Genomic DNA, 22,098 nt, shown 5'->3' on the forward strand with positions numbered 1-22,098 from the left:
GAACGTAGAGAAGGCCTGTTATTAGTATGTTATGAACAGGTCCATACATGAGTGCACTTTATTGTGAACCGAAAAAAAGTAAATTTAATAGAGAGATGGGTTAGTATATATTTTAAAAGTTAGTGGGAAACATTTTACGAAAATTGAAAAAAAAACGCACAAATGAACCAACTTCCAATGTACACACAATATTGTTTCTTTATATGGTTATTGTATGTTGTCCAAAAAAATCGTAGTCAGAATATCACTCACTTTTCATGTCCAATTCCTTCAAAGCTAACTCCACTGTCTCTTTGGCTTTTTCTTTTAATTCGTCCGGTACCGAACATTTTACGAACCTTCATTAGAGATGATATAAAAATAAATATTAAACATTTAATATATATCTATATATAAAGAAATAAAAGTCATAATTTATCAACATAACGAACAATAACACTAATCACAGTTTGAAGATGATTATAACGAGGTATTATCAAACATTCTTACTGTAGGATTTCTGGACATTTTTTATTTGCAAGGCTGGTGATGATTGATACAAACTGGTTTTCGTTGATGCTCATTTCCAGAAATATCAGGATTTTTAGTGAGGGCATTGGTATTTCTTTAATAAAGTCAATCGAGCACTCTTCTCTGAAAGTCATTACTCTCACTTTCACCTGTTGGAAGACAAGTAATTAGAGAGACGTTAACATTAAGAACGTCATATATGTCCATGTTAAATAACCCAAAGAACATCAAAAATTTAACAATAACCACTTACTGAGGCATATCACATCAATGAGTGTCTTTACAGTAAATTGAATATGGATTTTAGTTAAAACAAATGATCAACACACACCGGTACCGTATAGTATTTCAGGATATTTTATTTGTTTTATACATGTATCAGGTAATATAAAAAAACGATATAAAGAACTCTCATTTTGTAGAGAAATGTTTATTGGATATAATAATTATGGTGGGCAATCAGCCGGTTTATAAAACCAGCATAGGAATAATTTCCAACAAGTTGAACATACGAATTTAAAAATTTAATTAAACCCATTTTTTCCTAAAATAAATTGCATGGGTGTCTACTACTTACATCAGAAGCATTGCAAGCATCGCAGAAATCTGTAAAAGCAACTCTGTGGTGTTTCCTGTCAAGATGCTGTATGTTAATTGTCATTTTGGTACCCAGTTTATCCCCTTTACCGTACATGCCATTGATAATTGCCTGTTTCTTCTCGAGATTACTTATTTCATAAATACAGTCGATCAAATTGTTCCACATTTTCTGTTCATTCAGGAGAGATTTTACTGCTTTATCCAATCTAGCATGATTCATGCCGAACATAAATTGTAATAACCTGACCGTTGTATCGTCAGTACTCTTTTTTATAAAGTCATCTATCCACCCCCATTCTTTATCACTTTCTGGCACATACTGAGCAGCTAGAAATTCCTGAAAGAATTCATGATAAAACATGATTCCAGCATAGGAAGAAAAAGCCAGTTCTTCTATTTGACTTCCTCCGCTTCCTACCTTCTTTGAATACTTGAGTAATCCTACGGCTAAGGCAAGTTCGGTATCTTTATCACCAAGTTTATCGTTCCAATACTCGCGTTTACCCAATGAAAGGCTCATTTTGTTTTCAAATGCTATTTTACCAAGTCTAGCTTCCAGACTCTTAATATCTTCTTGAATGGACTTTTTATTAACTTTCTGCACGTATCGGGATTCCAAACAGGTAATCACTAATCTTATTATTGTTGTCAGTTTGTTAACATTCACTTCTTTATATTTCCCTGTTGGATCTAACATTCTGCATGTAATTATATGAACAATCATAATCAGCAGAAGGGGTGTTTCAGAAAAATTCTGAGAAATTTCGTTTAATTCCATACATTCAGTAACCTTATTTGAAAGTATTTGTAACGTATCACAAATTTCCGGGTTCTGCATATCGTTTCGTGGAGCAATGTTCTCTTTCTGCTTTGATTCTCCTTGCTTTATCTTGTGATGAGCAGCAGGAATTGACTCTTTTGTTACATCAGCCGACACCTCGTCAGCTTTAATGTTACTTTCATTTGCTTCATTTTTGCCATCTTCTGTAAACATGTCCTCGTCTTTTTTTTCTTCGTTTTCAAGTTTTTCCACATCAACAGTTTGGATTTGCTCCGTTTTGTCTTGTTCTTTCTCTTCCGAGGTTTGTTTATTTTCTTCGTTAACCTCATTTATGTTTTTATCATTCTCCTCCCTTTTCATCGCCTTTCCATACTTAATATTTTCGGCATTGTTACATCCTCCCTCTGTCACCTGCCGACTGTCGTTATTTGTCGTTTTCATTTCAATCGTTTCTTGGTTTTTAGCGTTCGATTTGGCTTGTTGTGAGGCGTCTAACTTAGAGGCTCTCATATTTGATTCGGGAATCAAGGTTAAGGTTGCTTGTAATGTCAAATAATATTTGCATGTTTTATGAATATACTTATTGACTTGAGGAGTATTGAATCCATTCAATTTTACCTTTGAATATGGTAGGGCAAATGAAGCTTTCATGTCATCAACTTCACGAGACGTTACCCAAACCTTAATTTTTTTAAACTTAAAAGTGTTTATGTTATTATCGAGTAATTTTCCGACCGTCAGATTAGCATAATTTTCACCCTCCCCTTCGAGGAGATGAACACGCTCTTCTTTATCATTGGTAGGATCCTCGGGAGATGCATTGGCACCAATCGTAGACATTGAGAGCTCGTCAAGCCCATCCAGGAGTACTTGAAACTCAAAATTCAGAAATATTTCAACGATATCGTCCACCGTCAAATCGATTCCAACATGAATCATTTTCTTGACAAGATCGGGAAGTATCATCGAAGGATTAACCTCTTTAAGGTGAACATATATAAGTATAGGTTCACTGATTTTATCCTTTCTGCCCTTTTTCAGAGGTTTCATCTTTGATACCCAATCGCTAACCAAGTGTTGAGTGTAGGTTGTCTTCCCGTAACCTAAATCGGCTATAATTAAGACTCGATTTTTACAATCGAAAATAAACTCCGGTGTAGACAGAAAGTCGCTATCGTGATGACTGACGACACCGTTCGCGTTAGTGACGGTGCACTGACACGTGGTGTAAAGGGCATCTATCGGTATTGGTTCACCCCACGGTAGCGGCTTGATGAAACAAAATTTCTCGTAGTGCTGAACTAGCCCTTCCACTAAAATATTTTTCTTTTCTGAGGAAAAAAATATGTAAAATATCAACAACTGACTATAGATTGTACAACTTTATGGTCATATTAAAAGGAAATGTTTTCAACGAGCAAGTAATTTATTTTCTGCATTTAAAGGATGACAGGCAGGGATGTAATCAGCAATGAAAAGAAAACTGAAAGCTATTAGTATGATAAATGTATTATACACGTATTGATGATGCGCTATCCTTCGTTTAATGAATGCCATTCATTTCTTAAATATAAAAAACCCTCTATTATTAGTAAATTGCGTGTAGCTATTAAACCCAATTGATGAAATGATACATAAGCAAACTTGTTATTCTCCCTTATTTCTACAGTTTGAAACATCAACTAGGATGTGCTTGTATTAAGCTTAGTCGCATGTGTTTACTGAATGGATCCATTTTTCTAAAGTTGATCTTAATTGCGCCATAGACCATAGTAAGCATATTATACAGCGATTTACCCCATACATGAGACTTGTTTATGGTTATAACCGTAAGGTTGTAGATCAGTCGCGTGAAGTATTCTTGCTTTGGAAAGTAATTTTAAGATGAAATTATGATATCGTACCTTCAAGGGATTTTTTCTTCGGCTTCGGCTTCTGCATTTCCTGCTATAAGAACAGAAATGGAATTTACTTAAATAAATGGATAAACCGGATCACATTGTGGACAGAGATTATGAATTAATAAAGATATAATGTCCTTCTTACCGTGTGTGGATCCGGAGTTTCGACCTGTATACTCGTACCTAAATAAACAAGAATACAAATCCAGTCGATTCATTTTTTGTGGCTTTGATATTTCAATTTTCCTTGTTAATATACAGAATTATTTAATAGAGCTTTGTAAATACATTGTTCCTTATATGTTTATATAAGGGGTTAAATCAATGGTCTTCCATGCGGTTCTTGATGATAATACATGAAAGACGGTATAAGGCTAGCGATGCACACATACAGCAATAGCGTTATAACACTGTTCATTTATACAACACACACAATAAACATATATTTTTATCTGAAAATGTTACAATTTTGGGTAAACTTTAATTAAAACTGAACCAACAGTGTATGTAAACGGTGCAAAGAAGTTTTCAACTTTTATAATAGTTTACAGTTTCAAAACAACTTAAATGCGGAAGTATAATAATAACAAGAATAACGGAAATAGGCTATGCTATATTTAGTAAGCTCAACAGCACCACGTTATACATTGAAGTCAGCCTGGATCTGACCCAAGGTATACTATACCTGCAGTTGCAATAGCAACATGATATAATGTTGTATCCAGAGAGGAGTACAGGTCACTAAGCATACGTTCTTAACTGGCAGTGGCGGAACAAAAAATCCGAAAAAAAAGGTGGCAGGTTTGGGGGTGAAAAGCAGCAGTAAGGGGGGATATTAACATTACAAACAGGTACCTGAATAAAGTACAAGTCACGAGAACATTTACGGGGCTAGGGCAGACGTCCTACCCACCCGATCCACAATCCCAATATAATATAAACTAATGAATATTTGAATGTATACGTGAAATTTAAAACAGTGACAAAACTGTATTGTCATATAACCAGTGTCGTGCATTCACCGGTTGTCAAGAGGGGATATTGAGCGATTTTTGCGACCGATTTACCATGACCAGCTGAGCAACGTTTGGAGAAAAGAGGGTGAAAACGGTTACTTGCTTTACGATTACAATTGTACTAAGTTATTGGCTGCGAGTATATGTCCCTCAGCAGCTGCAACACTATTAAATAGTTCTTGTTTGCCCTTGTAGAGATTATGGAGCTCAAAAATATGTAATAAAATACGCTTGACATATTTTAGCATTACTTGAGATAAATATCATCTTATGTGACACTAACATCATTCTTTTCTTCTATGCAGATATTGTGTTGTATACAAGTTTGCAGTTGCCAGAATACTACCTGCTACATATTTGGGAGTTGCGACGATAATGGTTCTCTGTGTTGGTATGGTCGGATTTCTGAACGTTTTTAAGACAATTTAAACACCATACTTATCCTTACCATTTCTTCGGCACCAACAACTTGCTTTACCTTTTTTGCAGTACAAACAGCAAGCAATGAGGACGACTATAACAACAAAGAAGATTATAATTCCAATAACAACAATTGGCCAGGCGACTTGACCTGTAGGGCTACTCGTGGGTTCCATTGAAGGAGGCTCTTTGCAGACTTCTGAAACGACATAATCAGAACAACGAAGATTGTAGTATATGGGTGGTATATGGGTGGCGCGAGAGGAATTTCAACAAAAACATATCTGAGAGCTACGCCTTTCCTGTGTAGTCGGCCGAAATTGCGATGTTATCATAAACACGCTTTAAATGTGAAGTATAACATCCTCCCCATATTGGTTTGTGCACTGTGGCAATTACATTAATCATTAGCTATTTCCTCTGTATACCTGACAGGATAAAACTGTTATTGTTGTGAGGCACAACCCCTGGTTTACACCTATTGTGATATTGCGATTCCGAATTATTTGGTCAATAGGTTTGCTTCTCCAAGGACCTATAATTTCACTTTTGTTAGGGGTATACGTTTTGCCCTAAATGTGGATATGGTAAAACAAAAACGTGTTGCATTTTCTTACTGACACAGGGGTCTACCTAATGTGTGCAAGTTTATGGCCACAAAATACCATTATGACATAACTATGCATTTCCTTTCGTTATGAATGTTCTACAATGTCGTTCTGGTATGCTCAAAACGTGCACTTAATTCAATTATACTGTAAGAAACTAAGTGAACTGTAAAAAACTAAGTTTTAATGAGTCTTTGTAATCTACATTTTACTTCCCGTAAAATCAAAGGACTAATTATAAACTGTAAAAGATGTGCATGAGACACTGTTCAATAAACCAGCAATGCATTACTAAATACCATAACGAATTTGCCAATCAGTATATCACGTTACCTGTCTTTATCCTAACAGTGCTGTAGTAATTATCAAGGAGAGGAACAAGTGTAGTGTCTGACAAAAAAGCGATGCATCTGAAAGTAGCATCTGCTCCACAAGCAGGTGTTGTGTATTCAATGGTTTTCTCAGTGTACCATCTGTCATCCATTTCTGTATGAGTTTGCTCTTCTTTAGTGAAGCTAACTCCAGACTGGTTAGTTACAATCCAGTCTACCTCCATCATTGGTCGAGAGCCACTCACATAACAAGTCAGTGATCCAGAAGTGTTAACGTTCAGTTGACATCCAGTACAAGTCGAACCACAGGCACCAATTAGTGGGCACGGAGGATCAGGTCGAACTGTTAAAAAAGGTTATTGATATAAATTTCAGCATTGTATATATAAATATATAAATGAAGACCAAACTGGCAGCACATTTTAATAAATTAGTGAAGGAAGGAAATGAGCCTGTGATAGTCAGTCACTCTATGTAATATATTTATAAGAAGAAGGAACATTTTCAGTATTTTTGATACCATATGGTACGAAGAACAGCTTTATTCAAGCAAATGAAATGGACATCATGTAGGTTTCTCCATAAAATAAATACTACTACTAACCTAACTAAATTTAATGATGGCAATAAAGCAATTGTTTCGATACACATTGATGTGCCCAGAATCCCCGTAGGTGATTGTTACTTATATTCTGAGAGGGTGCATGCTTACTAAGAGATATGCTTGTTGGTAGCATACTCAATGGTGATCAATGAAACCAATATATAAAAAGTAAAAAGTGGATATCCAACGTGAATATCGCAACATATACAATGTAAGCAACTATTTGTCAAAGAGAGCCGGAATTCCTTGTGGAATCTCTATTGCAATCGAGGACACGTTCCCAAAATGCTACCCCCCCCCCCACTTCTCTAAACTATGACTCACAGAGTGAAAGAAACGTAATTCCTCTTTCTTAGATGTATTTATATAATTGAAAATAGCCAGCAGACGCTATGAAAAGGCTACGACTTCCAATGGCAGGGTACGTAATCGGATATACTTCCTAGATGTAGACAGCTCTTATTATTAAGCAAATTATCATGATTTACAACATTACTCGAATAGTCACTGCAGCTAGTCTTAACTGAGATATTCAATCTCAAATTCGAGCTTCCGTACACCCCTTTAAGAAAAGGATCTTCCCAGGTCTGCCAAATTTACGGAAATGACCGGCCGAATCGGATTGAAACTTACCAAATGGTAAGGTGCTGATCTAATTTGGAATAATACCTCCGACAACGGTGTAAATCATTCATGTAACCTGAACCTGGTTACAAGTACCACAAAAGGAGCAACCTAAAGCCGGCCCTCTTAAAAAAAATATATCCAGGCGTCTAGAGCAGCGAAATATAAGACAAAATGATCCAGGGCAAAGCCATGGCTGACCTTGGGTGAATATGGACCCCAATTATAGCCCATTGGTTCTCATTTGGTTGCTATGCCTCTCACTCCTCCCCAGCCCCAGTCAAAGAACATATTCAAGTATTGACGGTTAACCGGTTAATTCTCGCACTGTAAACCGGTTACCTATCTGAACATTAAACTAGTGATTGAAAAACCGAAGAGGTTTGCCCCGCTGTATTTGTGTTTCTGAGGCCGCCCATGTATCAAAATTCTCTGCACTGAAATTCGACAAAGTGTGCCTTTTTTGTACAAATATCCTTCCTTCTTGGGGGGGCGGGGGGGGGGGGGAATGGGGAACATGATTGATAAATTATAAAGAAAACAATGACATTTTCGTCTGAAATGCCCTGGTGACATCTTTCATTCCGCTGGTTTTAGAAACGTTTTACTAAACGTAAAAATACTTGAAAATCTATATTTCTGACACACAAAATGGTATTATGAGGATGCGGTCTTCGCCTAAGATTTTAGATTTATTTAAACACTTTTGATAACAGTCATCTTTAGCTACCAGAAAAAAAAAAAATCGCGCCTCTCCAACAACGTTACTACTAATACTGTTATAATTACGTTCTACATGATGTATGCTTACTGTATACTTTCAGCTCCGCAGTCGTCGTATCAAAATCAAAGTCGTTGAAGAAAACTCTCACGGTGTACTTTCCTTCGTGCTTCAGTTGCGTGTTGTTTAATTTCAACGCATTTTCGTTGGTAAACTCATACTCCCCTTTTTGGTATTCCTGTCCTCCGTATCTACCATCTTCGATTTTGAGTATAGGAATGCTACTCGTATTTCCACCTTTATACCAGTACATGTCACGTTGTTCAGCGCTAGCGTTACAGACAATGACATAAGGCTTGCCTAATTCGGCAAAATACTGGTTGTCACAGCTAATGCTCTCGGATTCTGTAATAAAAAACAAAGGATCAAATCATAATAATTATTTGAATCTGTTAAAAACCTTAAAGGGTGTATGTAGAAGACATATAATAATATGAATATATAGTTCAAAACATGTGATAGTCTGATCGGATACCAAGACTTCCCTTATCAACTCATTACTAAATCAATGTGAAATATCAACTTGAGACAGTCGTGGAACCGTTCCGATGAAAAAGTACACAACACAATTACTGAATTGGGGGAACTGGTAGATATAAAGAGTTCATAATATAGAAGAAATAAGTCATGTTAAAGAATGTTGGAGACATTGATGGTATGCTTCAGTCGTTGAAAGAGAATGCATTATGCTGTTATATTTAACAATGTTAGTATTTATTCCAAGACATGATACTAACATATATATATATACATATATATATATATATATATATATATATATATATATATATATATATATATATATATATATATATATATATATATATACACTTACATTGTATTATCCAAGTATATCTATTAAGCTTCTTTCAGAGATATCTGATTAAGAATGTATGTTCACTGATAAATATTTAAGATGTGCGCACAAATATCAACACGGTTGATTGCATGAATGTAGTGTGAGAAACTTGTCTTGTGTTAAACATCCACTTCTTGCAATATGATGAACATTAATTGCATAAAGTTGGAGACGTCATAAAAATGTGTTTATTTTGTATAAACATCACTACACCAGTATGAACAAAATTGTACGCTAAGCCCCACCCACTCATTTATATTATGATATGAGGACCAATAATTATAAGGCATATCCACTTATCATGGGGCATATATCTACCAAGTATGACATTGATTCAACCTGTGGTTGTTAGATATCGAGGTTAGAATCTGTTTGTGACAATGTCCCATTTACGCTCCACCCATACATATTAATGAAGAAAAACTGTTGTTGCAAAGCACATGTACATATTATGTAGTTATATCACCATGCCAAGTATAAACTAAATCGGACATATGGTTGCAGAGATACTGACATTTTAAAGAATTAAGTTAAGTCCCGCCCACTCGTTAATATTCATGAGATGGGACCTGAAGACAATAGGGCATATCTTCTCATCATAGGGCTCTATCTACCATGTATGACATAGATTCAGTTTGTGTTTGTTGAGATAGTGTGTACAAGCTAGCCGTCATCTACACCCACATGAGAAGCTGGTATGATGGCTGCGGTTACTGAGCCTTCGGCAACGTAACCAAACATAAGTCAAAGCATCATCACTGCATCAGAGATGGTACAAACCTTTTAAAAGTAATACATCCCATGCTTTTTTAAGGGAGGATTGGGATTTTTTTTTTTACAAATTCATTATTTGTTTTGGTTAAACCCTAGCGCACATCTTCCTTAACCTGATATGTATATCTGTAACATTTACATATTGGGAGCTATAAGATAAAGTGGTCTCAATATCAATTTCATTCAATTTGAATCCAGTACCTCCTTCCCCAACAGCTGATGTTAAACGTAAACCAAAGATAACAACCGCTTTCACCCGCTTCCCAGTCAGAATAGAGTATCTAAGAGAAAGAAAAAAGAGGTTCAATATTTGAATTTAGTAGCAATGTAGCGAGTATTTAACTTAAGGCAGAACAGCAAACACACACCCTTTTTCACACATCAAACTCACCTTTCTTCATAATATCATTCCAGTATATTTTCAGTTAAAGGGACATTCTTTTCAAATTCTAAAAAGGAATATCGTTGAACGTTGCTAACCACATATACCATAATAGCAGGCCTAACCATTCCAATCTTTGTAACAGTACCCCACTCGTTACCCTCCTCCATAAGACCCGCAATAACACATACAAATCAAGTCAGGGATTAAAAATAAAGCAGAAAAATGTTCAAGCTTAAAATGTTTAAATTCATATTGCACATATACAATATTGTTTCCCCTTCTCTACCCGCGAGCAACGCTGAACTTTCTATACAACGTGATAGCATAATTTCTATGCTATGCAATAATGTACATTTATTCGGATAATGCCGTCAGTTCTTTTTATATTTATTCTTGTGTAAAAGTAAGTGGGCCTGAGGTTTCGATCCTAGCAGGAGCTTCTCCAGCCATTATGTATGTTACTCTATAGCCTTTTCAGCAGGGCCTGTCATATCAATGGGCCCAGGCTCCCTGCCAAGCGTAATTACCCTTCTCGCTCCCTTCCGTTCTAGGCGGCCAAAATTTAAGGAAAATAGACAAGTGTGACAGATCTTGATAATTTACATAATGTATGTGATTAGGAAACTTGCTATTGCTTCTACATATCACCTGAATTTATTGTTACATGATAACATTATACATCAAAGCAAAACTCAGCACTGTACACATACTTTCTGCGATCTTCTGGGATAATAACGTCAACATATTTTCCCTGCCATATTGATAAGTTTTCCTAGCCTGTTGGGTCCCGGCACTATAATGATATGTCTGAACCAAGCCTGATTCTATTATGTACAAGTAGCTATATGCACTGATTGTTATCCACCCAAACTAAACCAATATATGATTACGAATCGATGCGTTAGCGATATGAAAATTTATCAAACTTTCTGGATTGAAACCTTGCGAAGTCAGCATCCAATATTTTCTATCAACAGGAAAAATGCAATTGATGTTCCCAATACAACTAGCGCCGGCTTATGTCATAATGTAGGTAGTTGCGAGGTACTTCCTGGATAGACAAAGTCAATGCATACGTCAGTTTGTTCCGAGATTAGCTGAAATTAAACTACAATCAAACATTAATATTAATTTAAATGAAATCATCAACTTACAACGAAGCGTAATCAAGTTGTGTTCTTCTGTTACGCCTAGCATAGGCTGGACTTAATCACACAAAAGCGTTAGAGCTTCAAATGGCAGTAACAGGTACACTGTTGGTTCAGTTTTACGTTATAAAGACTTAATCATTGTTACACTCGATGTATGAAATGAAAGTGAACTATAGTTAAACATAAGCAGTTACACTATACAAATAAGATGATCAAAGATAATTACAATGTAGAAACGAACGTTCACGGATATAGTTGCATTAAACACATAGACCTGAGGATTAAGAACAACTGGAAAATAGATCTTCTACAATTCAGTGTGCTGTCTTACAATTCAACGTTCTAGAGGCTATGTCATTACTCAATATGACTTACTCGAAGGATGTTCTGAATATAACTTTCAAAGGTACGAAAACTTCTTGGATTTCTTTTCATCCTTTCGACTAATATTTAAAATCAATTTGTTTTCAATCCATTTCTTTTCTTTATCCCACTTTCATTTCAATAGTTCTCCTGCTACTCCAGGTAAAGATTATTTGCATGGGAAGCCATATTAACGCTGGTGCTTACTCGAACATAACAATAACAGTTAAACCGAACGGAAACGCTTGCTTGGAATGCCCAGTTAATCTTTCTTCTCACAAGTTCGGGATGAAATGGAAATTTGATAATGAAACCATATTTAGAGATAACGCAAGGACTAGTAGTTACGACAATATTCAGGCGACTATTAACACTTGCAGTTCACTGTATGAGACAATGGAGTTGTTCAATGTATTGATGTCTTTTGATGATGTGTTTACTTGTTTGTATAATAGTTCAGAGGCAGCAAGGTTCAAAATAGACGTGAAAGGTAAGTATAGCAATGATTATAGTTCAAGGATTATTATGAAGCTAACTATCACTATGTTTATGTTATTGTTTATACTGAGATGAAAAGAAATGTACATATAACTGCTTACTATTGATACTTTAATGGTACGGATTTAACGGAATTTCAAATCCAAGAAAGAGGAGCGTTTCCCCCATATGTTCCAGTGGTGTTCAACGCAATTGTTTAACCTAACAGAGGATTGTTGAAAATAGTCTTACAAATGCAGATTAAGTTTAATTTCGACAAATTAACACATAGAGTAGATATTATTGACAAAACATTAGTGAAAGCGTTTTTATGTCAATTATTTGCCTAAGTTGGGAGTATGAATCAAGAATGTAGGTTTGCCCTCTCTTGTTATCTCTGTGAAATGGAACAAAAATGAAAGTTGACTTTCCTTCCAAACGAAAATAATATAATTTTTACATATTTTCTGTAATTCATATATTTTAAGACTTTGATCACCTATTCTTTTCTCTGGACATTTTATTCGCATTACATGTTATTTCAGACAGGGCAAAATCGGCGACATTTTATCCACCAAAACATTAACACCCTTTCATTTATGATTCCATTTGGTTACTATTTCGTACATCCAGTACTCCATTTTACAGAGCCAATAGACAGAGGTGATTCAATCAAAAATAGTAACTGTAAAGGAAGGGACACACATAATACCGGTTGGAAAAGAAACCTCTTTGTCCAATTGAAAAGGTGTAATGTTTAATCTATGCTACAAGTCTAATGCAACGTGCTTAGAGTTGGTACTTTGTATTTTCGTGATCTACAAGGGATACCATTGGTGCAGATCAAGAAGGATACTGAGATAATATCTGCAGAGTTAGAGTTCAAGACACGGACAGCATCAAACGAAACGGTGCAATGCGAAGTGACTGAAGCTATCGCTCCCTTCAATATTACCTGGATTATCAATGGCGTGAGGAATAGATCTTATGCGGTGAAGAATTCAAGTCATTTTACATCAACTTTAACAATTCACCCAACCGACAAAACTTCACTAGTCTGTCAAGTTCAAGGGCCCTCGATTGAAACAAAGTCTGTGACCATATCTATTGTTCCGATCAGCCCCAAGCAAGCTGGCGGTACATCAGTCTTTACAAACGGTATAGTAGTCTCTATTAAGATACCTTATATTACCCTTAAAGCCTTAGTCTAATATTTTAAAGTTATAGGTAATTGTGACCATACATATTTATACACGCTATTTGCCTATTACAAGGAAGAAAAAGACGTGTTTGTTGCTATCATTCATTCGTCCACTCTATGTACCTTAAAGTAAAAAACACACTTTAACATGCACTTTTATTTCTCTTGGGCAATTGAAAAAAAAAATCAATAAATCACTGAAAGGATCTAGTAAATATTTCAACATAAACTCATATTGCGAGTAAAGTCTGACAGTAAAGCCAAATAATTTCCAACCATGTCAAATATTCATGTTGTAGTGCCAATGTCAAATACATCAGCTTTGAAGTATACTTTGTACATGGTGTAGCAGATCTGTCGAATTTGGTGCTATTTAAGTTTTCAACTGGTATGTACGTGCTTTCCATTAGGACATTCTGCAATATCTGACTGTAATGTATTCCCTATGGCTAAAGTGTAAGCCTAAAGCCAGATAAGTAAATACATTTCTGTGCTTCTGCAGAACTGGAAATACAGAAATAAGTCTGTATTATTCAATTTAGCCGTTCATCTAGTGGATTACGTCCCATTTGGGATATTATTTGATAGTGATACTAATATATGATTCAGAACCTTCTTTATTGACAAGTGCAGACATGATTTTTGAATCGTTCATTCATCCAAATGCATTATTTCTACCAACACTTTAATCATTTTGCTTTCTCAAAAGTCTTCCAATACCGAAATTGTATGGCCACCTGCTTCTTTGTAGACATTTTTTCCTGTATTACCGGGCAAAATGTACATTTTTCTGTTTCAGAAGAAAATGAGAGTCATATCATTGGACTGATTGTTCTAGTACCGGTTCTCTTCCTTGCTTCTATCTTAACTAGTATTGGCATTTACTGCAAAAATAAAAGTAAGTTCCCAGTAGGGAAATTTAGTTCTCTATCTCACACATTCTATTTTAACCAGAGAATTTTCACCATCCCTGATCATATACCTCAACGAGTTAACGAGAAAAAAATTGAAAATAGCTCGCGTAGCTCCGGTATTCAAAGTGGCATGCGAGAGAGCGTCAGTTATAATATGCCTATATCTGTCTTACCTTCGTTTTCAAAGAACTATGAAAAACTTGTATTTAATCGTTTATATTCTTTTGTAACGAAACATGATCTATTATATGATTATCAGTTTGGCTTTATGCCTCAACGAAACACGTCCCAGGCTATTTTAAGTCTTGTAGATTATAGTATTGAATCTTTTGAAAGTAAATGTCTAGTTGGGGAGATTTTTTTAGATCCCTCCAAGGCTTTTGATACGCTTGACTATTCAATTATGTTAAAAAAAGCTTGATAAATATGATTTAGTCTAAATTTCGGGCCACGTCTAAGTTTTAAAAAAAAAATTCTTGTAAAAAAATGTTGTTGTCATAATTTGTACCTTGTTATACTTTGTCAGTTTTTATTTTGGGATACCTCACTTACAAGTTCTTATGAACTTTTCGAGGATCCCCATAACATATACTTTGAATGTATATACTTGAATTATGTAAACTGTTGATAACGTTGATGGTTGAAATATAGTTGAACAAATAAACTTTGCTTCTGCCAACAGGACAACGAAGGTATACTACAAATATAAAGTAAGTAAATATTTCAGTGACACAAATCCTAGAGTTTTCCATGATACGTGTGAAAAGGAATTATTTCCGTACGTTTTGTCTTCTCAAATCCACATTAGGAGGTGGTAAGAAAAATAGTCTACGTATTACTGTTTCTGATAAAGTAATAAATGGGGTGGTTCGGATAGTCGATTCCTAAGCATTCTCTCCATTTTTCATATGTAAAAAAACATTGTTTGTTTCAATTTCGTCTGTAAGTTATCTGGAATCATTGCTTGTTTAAAATGGACTTGTGTTGGGGAGGCATGCAATATATTTTAGAAAACCATTACTGTGATGCTAGGACTTACAATATTTACAATTTTTCAAATAGCAGGTAATGCGATAACCACTACCTTGTTGACATTGACACGCACTCGTATTAGGACAAAGGTCAATGGCAACTGAAAACATTAAAGGTATATAGTATATATGTAAAGACCTACTCTATATTGTCATTCTCAGAATTGAAGTGCGAAATAGAAATAGAAACCAATTAATAAATATAATGTCTAACTTATTTGTTTATCTTTAGGTGAAATCCCCCTTGCAAGAGTTAGCGACTCTGAGATCGAAAAGCAAATCAGAGGAGGATTTCTCTTAACACAACCTCTGTGTTGTCCCGGAGCTGTGTAAGACATCTACAATTTTCAATTTGAACATTTTGTAAAGTTTTCTTCTGCACAACCCATCTCTGCTATTAGTAGAACAAAATGAAATTACTTCCAATCTTATACGGTCCTCTGACAAGTTATCCATGTCAGATTTGTAATTTGAGTTAAAACTAAAAAACAAACAAACAGTGAAACAGAAAGGGGTAAGTTATCTGCATATGATTAAAACAAATATTAATGAGAAGTAGTAAGTTACTCCTCCCTTCCACGTTTCCAACACCCCACCCCCACCTATTCCTTCTACCAGCAACCACTCCATATCATGATATAATAAATTAATTCGCTGCAGAGTCAGCGACCTCGAAATCTATAAAGAATAAAATTGAAAAGAAACTCCATGTAAGTATATGATGATGATGATTTCTTGACATTGGGTTACAGACAGTTAGGGCTTTTAAGACTACTAGCCATTAACATTCACGTTCCTGCATAAAACACAGCTTTTATAAGATGATATGTACTGCCAGAAGAAACTTTCGAGTAAGCACTTGCGAGACAATTAAGTATCCTAGCAGCAACCTTTTTTTGCTCTTGAACATTTACTATTAATAATTCCCGACGTATGGTATAATCGAACGTACAACTCATTAGGAGCAGTAGACACACCTGAATAAGTATGGAAAATTGCCACGTGTTAGCCGTAAACGTATAGGGTATGTAAACACGTACATCAGAGAACATAATCATAGATTTTGAAAGACATAATATATTTCTAATATTCATAAGTATGTCTTCTTTCGGAATAACGTCATCGGAGTAATACAAATCATTGCAGATATATGAATTGATACACATTTGTAGGGTTAAAATGTTTATTGAAACATTCAGGGATAGTCGGCAAATTCGAAACCTTTTCAACAGCACAAAAAAAAACTGATGATCATGAATTTTGAAATTTTATTCCACGTTTTCTTCACAGGTATGGTGTTATGCTCTTTTCTTGGAGCAACAGAAAAAGGGAGCGACCTAACTTTAGTACGATAACAACTAAACTAAAAAACATGGTAAAAAAATTAGAACAGGTAAAAACTGTACGTTATATTGCTACAGCACCTTCATATTGGTACAATTATTTAACAGGATTTATAAATGAACTACTCTGAAGGTTTTTGGCAAGTGTAGTAAAATAATAAATGTACCGGGAACACCAGATGTACCAGTGATACATCCAAAAGAAATGCAGAGATGCTTATTGCTTTCTTTGGCTCACCAATGACTATTAATAAGGAGAAGGTTACAATAAGCAACCTCTAATACAACTGTGCTATGGAATCAACCGGCTTGAAATAAAGGCAACCAGAGATGTCGTTTATGTTGAATGATTTGTTGGAGTCAGGTTACATTTTCGCGGGCCCTTTGTCAAATTGGCTCTGGTTCTCGAAGCATATGACGACGAGAGGAGGTTATATATTATTGGAAATTATGTCTTGTTTCAAAGTAGTAACGTTAACGCATATGCTATATAACATCGTACTTTTCAACTACATGCACTTTGGTTGTTTCTATGTATATAGGGAACAACCACCGCTACCCGCTGAAAGGAACCAAGACACAGCTGAATCTAACCCAGTGACCGATGTAGAGGAATCTGCCCATTCGACGTCATACTTCGTCATCGATTCAAGGTTTCAAACAAATGATTATGGCTAGTTAACTAAATCAGACATGATCATTGAATTAATTACAATGTGACAGTTTACTACTTCAGAACGCTGCAGCAAGTAATCGTTCTATTAACTTGACACACTGAGCGCATCACGTTCAAGGCCTGCCATGTCCCACAATACCACATTATAGCTGAGGTCTTGCCTTGGCGCTTGCAAATTGGCATAACATGAAGGTTTATATTTTGAACTAGAAGAGGAGCAAGTGTTTAGCATGCTGAACCCCAACCTTTCCGTCTGCATACCCGCAGTAACATCAACATTTATAGCTAAAGAACTTCTAAAATGGTTTAAATATTTTTGCTGGTTTTGCTAGTGGAGTAATATATTTTTACTGACTAAAAACAAATTACAAACTCTGAAACGTCACTCAAAACGAATAAATTTAGTGGGGCAAACGAATCTTTTGAAGTGATTTGGCACAAAATTGACAAAATTGAGACTATATTTGTATGTTTCACGTGACCAATATTTAAAAGATCATCAAATTGCTGGAGTGTCTATTCCCTGTCACCCTTCTAGCAAGTGGTAATCTTTCAAAGGAGCTGTTAGTTACTTTTTGAGAATGTAAGTAGCAATTAGCATTGAAGCCCACATAACTGAGATGAAGTTCAAAATAAAAACAATGTTTCAAGAGCAACACTCTTCTGTGAATTGTGTGTATCCGAAAATAGTTAATAGCTATACATTTTAAATTCAGTCTCTGAATAAGAATAAACATTCCTGTTGGAACTAAACAAGTCAATATTTAAGAAAAGAAGAGAAAATGCCGAGATATTTTAGTTCTGCAAAATAAAAATAAGAACAATGGAGTAGAAAAAGGAAAAGCAAACACAAAGATCAAACTTTAGCCCATTTTAAAATCAGGAGCATAACGTGATGTCCTTGTAATGTCTGTGCTATGACATAATTTGTATATATTATTGTATTTCACACGCTGTATTATTTTTAGGGCTTAGATCGCAGAGGATGGGCACTACAGAGAGAACAAAGTAAGTCACTTCAACCTCCTTATCTCAGCAGTAAACACATATTCAAATTAACATGACATTTTCAAATGAAGTTATACTAAACTATACTTAGCTCGTATAATTTGTAAAATTTGGAATTTGTGTCCAAATTTATGCTTCTTTTTTTCCCAAAAAGAGTTACTTTTTTTGTCTTCATATTATCGCATATCGAAGAATTATATTTTCTTTTCTCCGTTTGAGGTATCAGCATACTGAAGTTTTCAAAAAACCTATTTGTAATAGTCAATATTTAGTTAATTTAATTTTTTTTCAAGCGTGGCAACAACAACATTTGAAACAAACAACATGCCTGTGAGTGAAGAAGTACAATATGAATCTCCAGACGATATGGTTGGTGGTAAGTTCCGTTTTCCTCCTAAAACCTGCTGATTTATCAATTCCGTACGATCAGAGTTGTGGGAAGGTCGATGATAACTAATGATGATAACTGATGTAACAAAACTAAATTAATGACTAAGAAAGTTATTGTTATAAAAAATGTTTGTTAAATATGTGTTGTAAAGAGTAATATGCAGTATTGGTAAATCCCTAATCTGTACACAGAGTACACAAGTTACTGTGGATTTTGACTGCCGTCCCTAGACAAATAGAACGGCAATATAGGGAACGAAAAAAAAACAATATTTTGACAGTTGAGGTCACTGCGTCGACTACAGTTATATCCATAACATTCTTTACTCTTTTCCATTTTCTTTTGGCCTTTTCAAGAGTTCTACTTCTATGGAGACAACACTGTGTTAAATCGAAGTGACATTATACTGACGAGCTCTTTACCTTGTACGGGACGCATGGAGAGATGGGTTGCATTAATGAAAGGAAAAGATAGATCGCTCATACTAGCAAATACTTTGTGTGGTATGTTAATGTGTGTTGCACAGCTTCCTGGTTAATTCACTATACTCTAACTACTGTTTAATTAAGTATATATAAGGCCTATATTACCAATATACTATGTATGAAAAGATCGTTGGCATCTACGAAAGGAAATGACAGATCCCCCGTATAGTAGCAAATAGGTTGTGCGTTATAAACATGTTTTTTGCATAGCTTCCTGGTTAATTCAGTATACTGTTACAGCTGTTTAAGGACAAATTCTGTCTGCATTCAGCATGAGACTTGACTATGACAAGAAACCGTTTGTTTGCGGGGCTCCTCCAGTGTATCAGAAACAGCAGCGGGTGCTATATCAGTCATGAGATGGAATCTAGATGATACGTCCAACTTACTTAACACTTATCTTAAACGTTGTACGCTTTTCAAGCAAGACGATAAGGTTTAAATGTTTTGCAGGTTAACGACAACAAATTCAAAGGTCGATAACAACACATTATTGGTGAAAACAATATCTGAAAGGTGAAGGGGGGGGGAGTAGATTTTCCTAGGCTGGGCCGTATTTTTAAGGTAAAGACTAGCAGTGAATGAAAGTTTTTTTTTATATTTTACTGAAATGAAATGGAATTCAGAGATATATATTATGTTATTGCAGATAATTCAGCAAACGAAGACTGGCTACAAATCAGGTTGCTGGCTGAACATCTCAGACATATTCCGAAGCACAGAAATGTAGTAGAAATTGTGGCGGCTGACACAATACAAAGTAGGCAATAAATTGCTTAAATAGTTTACATAAAATATGCACCTGTCACTGAGATTTGCTTTATCGACAATGTATTTTATTTCTTTATCTGATTTCATGTTTGGAAAAAAATTGAATTGCTCGATATGATATATTCTTGTTCCACTTTCTATGATCCAAACACTGTAGTTCCTTACTACATTTACACGGAATACATCACAAATGGTACTTTAAGAGATGTCATTTGTAATGCGAAATACGACGATGTCTATTCCAAGACTATATACATGCAGGGACTAAGTAGATCCGCTCAATCGTCCGATGCTCTACGGATTGGATCATTTTTATTGGAACCCCTGAAGGCCTTATTCTTTCTTGAATCAATAGACGTGAGTATCAGTGTCATTTGCTATCAATCAACTTACTAAAGTAAGATGCCTATGCGAATGGTTATGATGTCGCTTCCAACTTCTATCTGTTTTTAACATATCTAACCCAAAGATTTCAGGATGAGCTATCAATATTAAAATAAGTCTTTATGAAAAGTCCTAAGCACTTAAGCACACTTAAATACAAATTTATTTTACAGTGTGATCATCCTGCTATTTGTTCGAGAAAGGTTCTTTTAACACCTAACATGGTATGCAAACTGTACGACTTCACTTTGCGATCAGCTACCAAGAAAATGCTCTCAAATATCAAGTTTGAGGTGAGGAATAAACTGTTTTTGTTTACGTTTTTTTTTTAAATTTGTGTAAAATGCAACGATGATCTAAAAGTTTTTCCAAATGTATAAAGCAGTACCACAATATTTAAAAAGATGACAATCCATGGAATTACAGATCTCATCACCTCCGCACAATTTAGGGCAATTTGAAATTTGACCAACGTTGACCTTTGACCTCGATCCTTTGCAACCACATAAGTACTATTATAAAATTTGCGTAATAACTTGCGGTATGATAAGCATGTGATGACAAAACACGTTTTTACATCACCGATGACGTTACCAATCATGTATGCATGAGTTTCGATGGTCAGGGACCTATCTACAAAGTTTGAAATTGATTAGACCTACAGTATAGGTGGAGTCTGCGACACACTTTTTAACAATTTAGGCCAACTTGACCGTTGTTGACAAGCAGAGAAATGGTTAAAACAATTATTGGGGGATTTGTTAGACCTTTGACATAAGACGCTTTTAATCTCTTAGACACGAGTTTACACCACCAGACATCTACCAACAAATTTGAACTTGATCAGACATGCGGTCTATGAGGAGTTCAGACACACTTTTTTCCTCACTTACTCACACTTATCCACGTACTCACATCTATGATGGGTGAAGTACATTGTCATATCCCTATCCATTAAATGTAGCGATATGAGATAATGAATGTATTTATAAATGAATGTGCCATTGACTGTTTTATAAATTAACATAACTTGTTCCTTGTTGTTGTGATTACATGAACGTGATCAAATTTGTAGGAAAACCTTCGTCTTCCATAGTTTGCCCCGGCAACCATTTTCAAAAAGCATTATGACCGCGAAAGTGATGTTTGGTCCTTTGCCGTTTTCATCTGGGAGATATTTTCTCAGGGTAAACGTTTTCAGTACTGAAGTATGCACTTCGACCGCAATATACATAAAGAAAGCTGTATCTTATATATATAATATAAATTATGTTAAGTCTAATTCATGTTTTTTTTCCAATTCCTTTTTAATATTAAGGTTAAATGCAAATTACTCTTACTTTTAAAGAAGAAAGTATGAAAACAACATAATATATTCCCCATTTCCTTTAAGAGATGCAATTAATGTACATGAGCAATGAATTTACTGTAAGAACACACATTAAATAAAAAAGTTTTTGTAATTGTTTCTGTTTTACTCAAGGTGATTCTCCGTTTGATGGATTAGATATTATGAAGTTTGCTGCTCAGCCTGATGCTTTACCAGTTCTCTCAAAGCCTGACTTATGTTCAGACTCTCTGTGAGTTATATGCTATTAGTTTTTGGTTTGTTAATATTGGACTGATGAATTATATTTAATATTACTGAATATGAAAAATACACTTCACATGCTAAAATTCAAGTTTGAATTTTATTATACTCTAAAAT

General features: G+C 35.1%; 2 protein-coding genes and 1 long non-coding RNA gene across 11 annotated transcripts in view; 2 read left to right on the forward strand and 1 right to left on the reverse strand.

Annotated features, from left to right (window-relative positions):
* Positions 1–6,669, reverse strand: part of LOC139976891 (uncharacterized) — a 40,401-nt gene extending 33,732 nt beyond the window's left edge. For 2 of the 5 annotated variants that reach the window (XM_071985769.1, XM_071985765.1), the window contains exons 1-7: positions 6,170–6,669; positions 5,257–5,427; positions 3,938–3,975; positions 3,796–3,838; positions 1,088–3,222; positions 490–659; positions 253–338 (exon numbers count right to left, since the gene is read on the reverse strand). In XM_071985769.1, coding sequence (XP_071841870.1) covers positions 253–338; positions 490–659; positions 1,088–3,222; positions 3,796–3,838; positions 3,938–3,975; positions 5,257–5,427; positions 6,170–6,395 — 2,869 coding nt within the window. In that variant the 5' untranslated portion in view covers positions 6,396–6,669. The remainder of the gene's footprint in view (positions 1–252; positions 339–489; positions 660–1,087; positions 3,223–3,795; positions 3,839–3,937; positions 3,976–5,256; positions 5,428–6,169) is intronic. The other 3 variants (XM_071985768.1, XM_071985766.1, XM_071985767.1) reach the window with 3 other exon arrangements.
* The window catches only part of LOC139976899 (uncharacterized), a 134,645-nt gene that overhangs the window by 83,070 nt on the left and 29,477 nt on the right, over positions 1–22,098 (forward strand). For 4 of the 5 annotated variants that reach the window (XR_011796307.1, XR_011796305.1, XR_011796306.1 and 1 more), the window contains 7 exons: positions 18,320–18,359; positions 18,653–18,735; positions 19,107–19,253; positions 19,885–19,995; positions 20,164–20,363; positions 20,564–20,683; positions 21,874–21,970. The exons of the other annotated variant lie outside the window; for it this stretch is intronic. The gene's annotated coding sequence lies outside the window, so the exon portion shown is untranslated. The remainder of the gene's footprint in view (positions 1–18,319; positions 18,360–18,652; positions 18,736–19,106; positions 19,254–19,884; positions 19,996–20,163; positions 20,364–20,563; positions 20,684–21,873; positions 21,971–22,098) is intronic. 5 annotated transcript variants of the gene reach the window in all.
* LOC139977850 (uncharacterized) lies at positions 12,661–15,523 on the forward strand. The gene is made up of 3 exons (XR_011796720.1): positions 12,661–13,344; positions 14,187–14,285; positions 14,984–15,523. It is a non-coding gene; the product is annotated as an uncharacterized lncRNA (long non-coding RNA).

This window comes from Apostichopus japonicus, chromosome 12 (assembly GCF_037975245.1).
Source record: "Apostichopus japonicus isolate 1M-3 chromosome 12, ASM3797524v1, whole genome shotgun sequence".
Classification (NCBI taxonomy): domain Eukaryota; kingdom Metazoa; phylum Echinodermata; class Holothuroidea; order Aspidochirotida; family Stichopodidae; genus Apostichopus; species Apostichopus japonicus.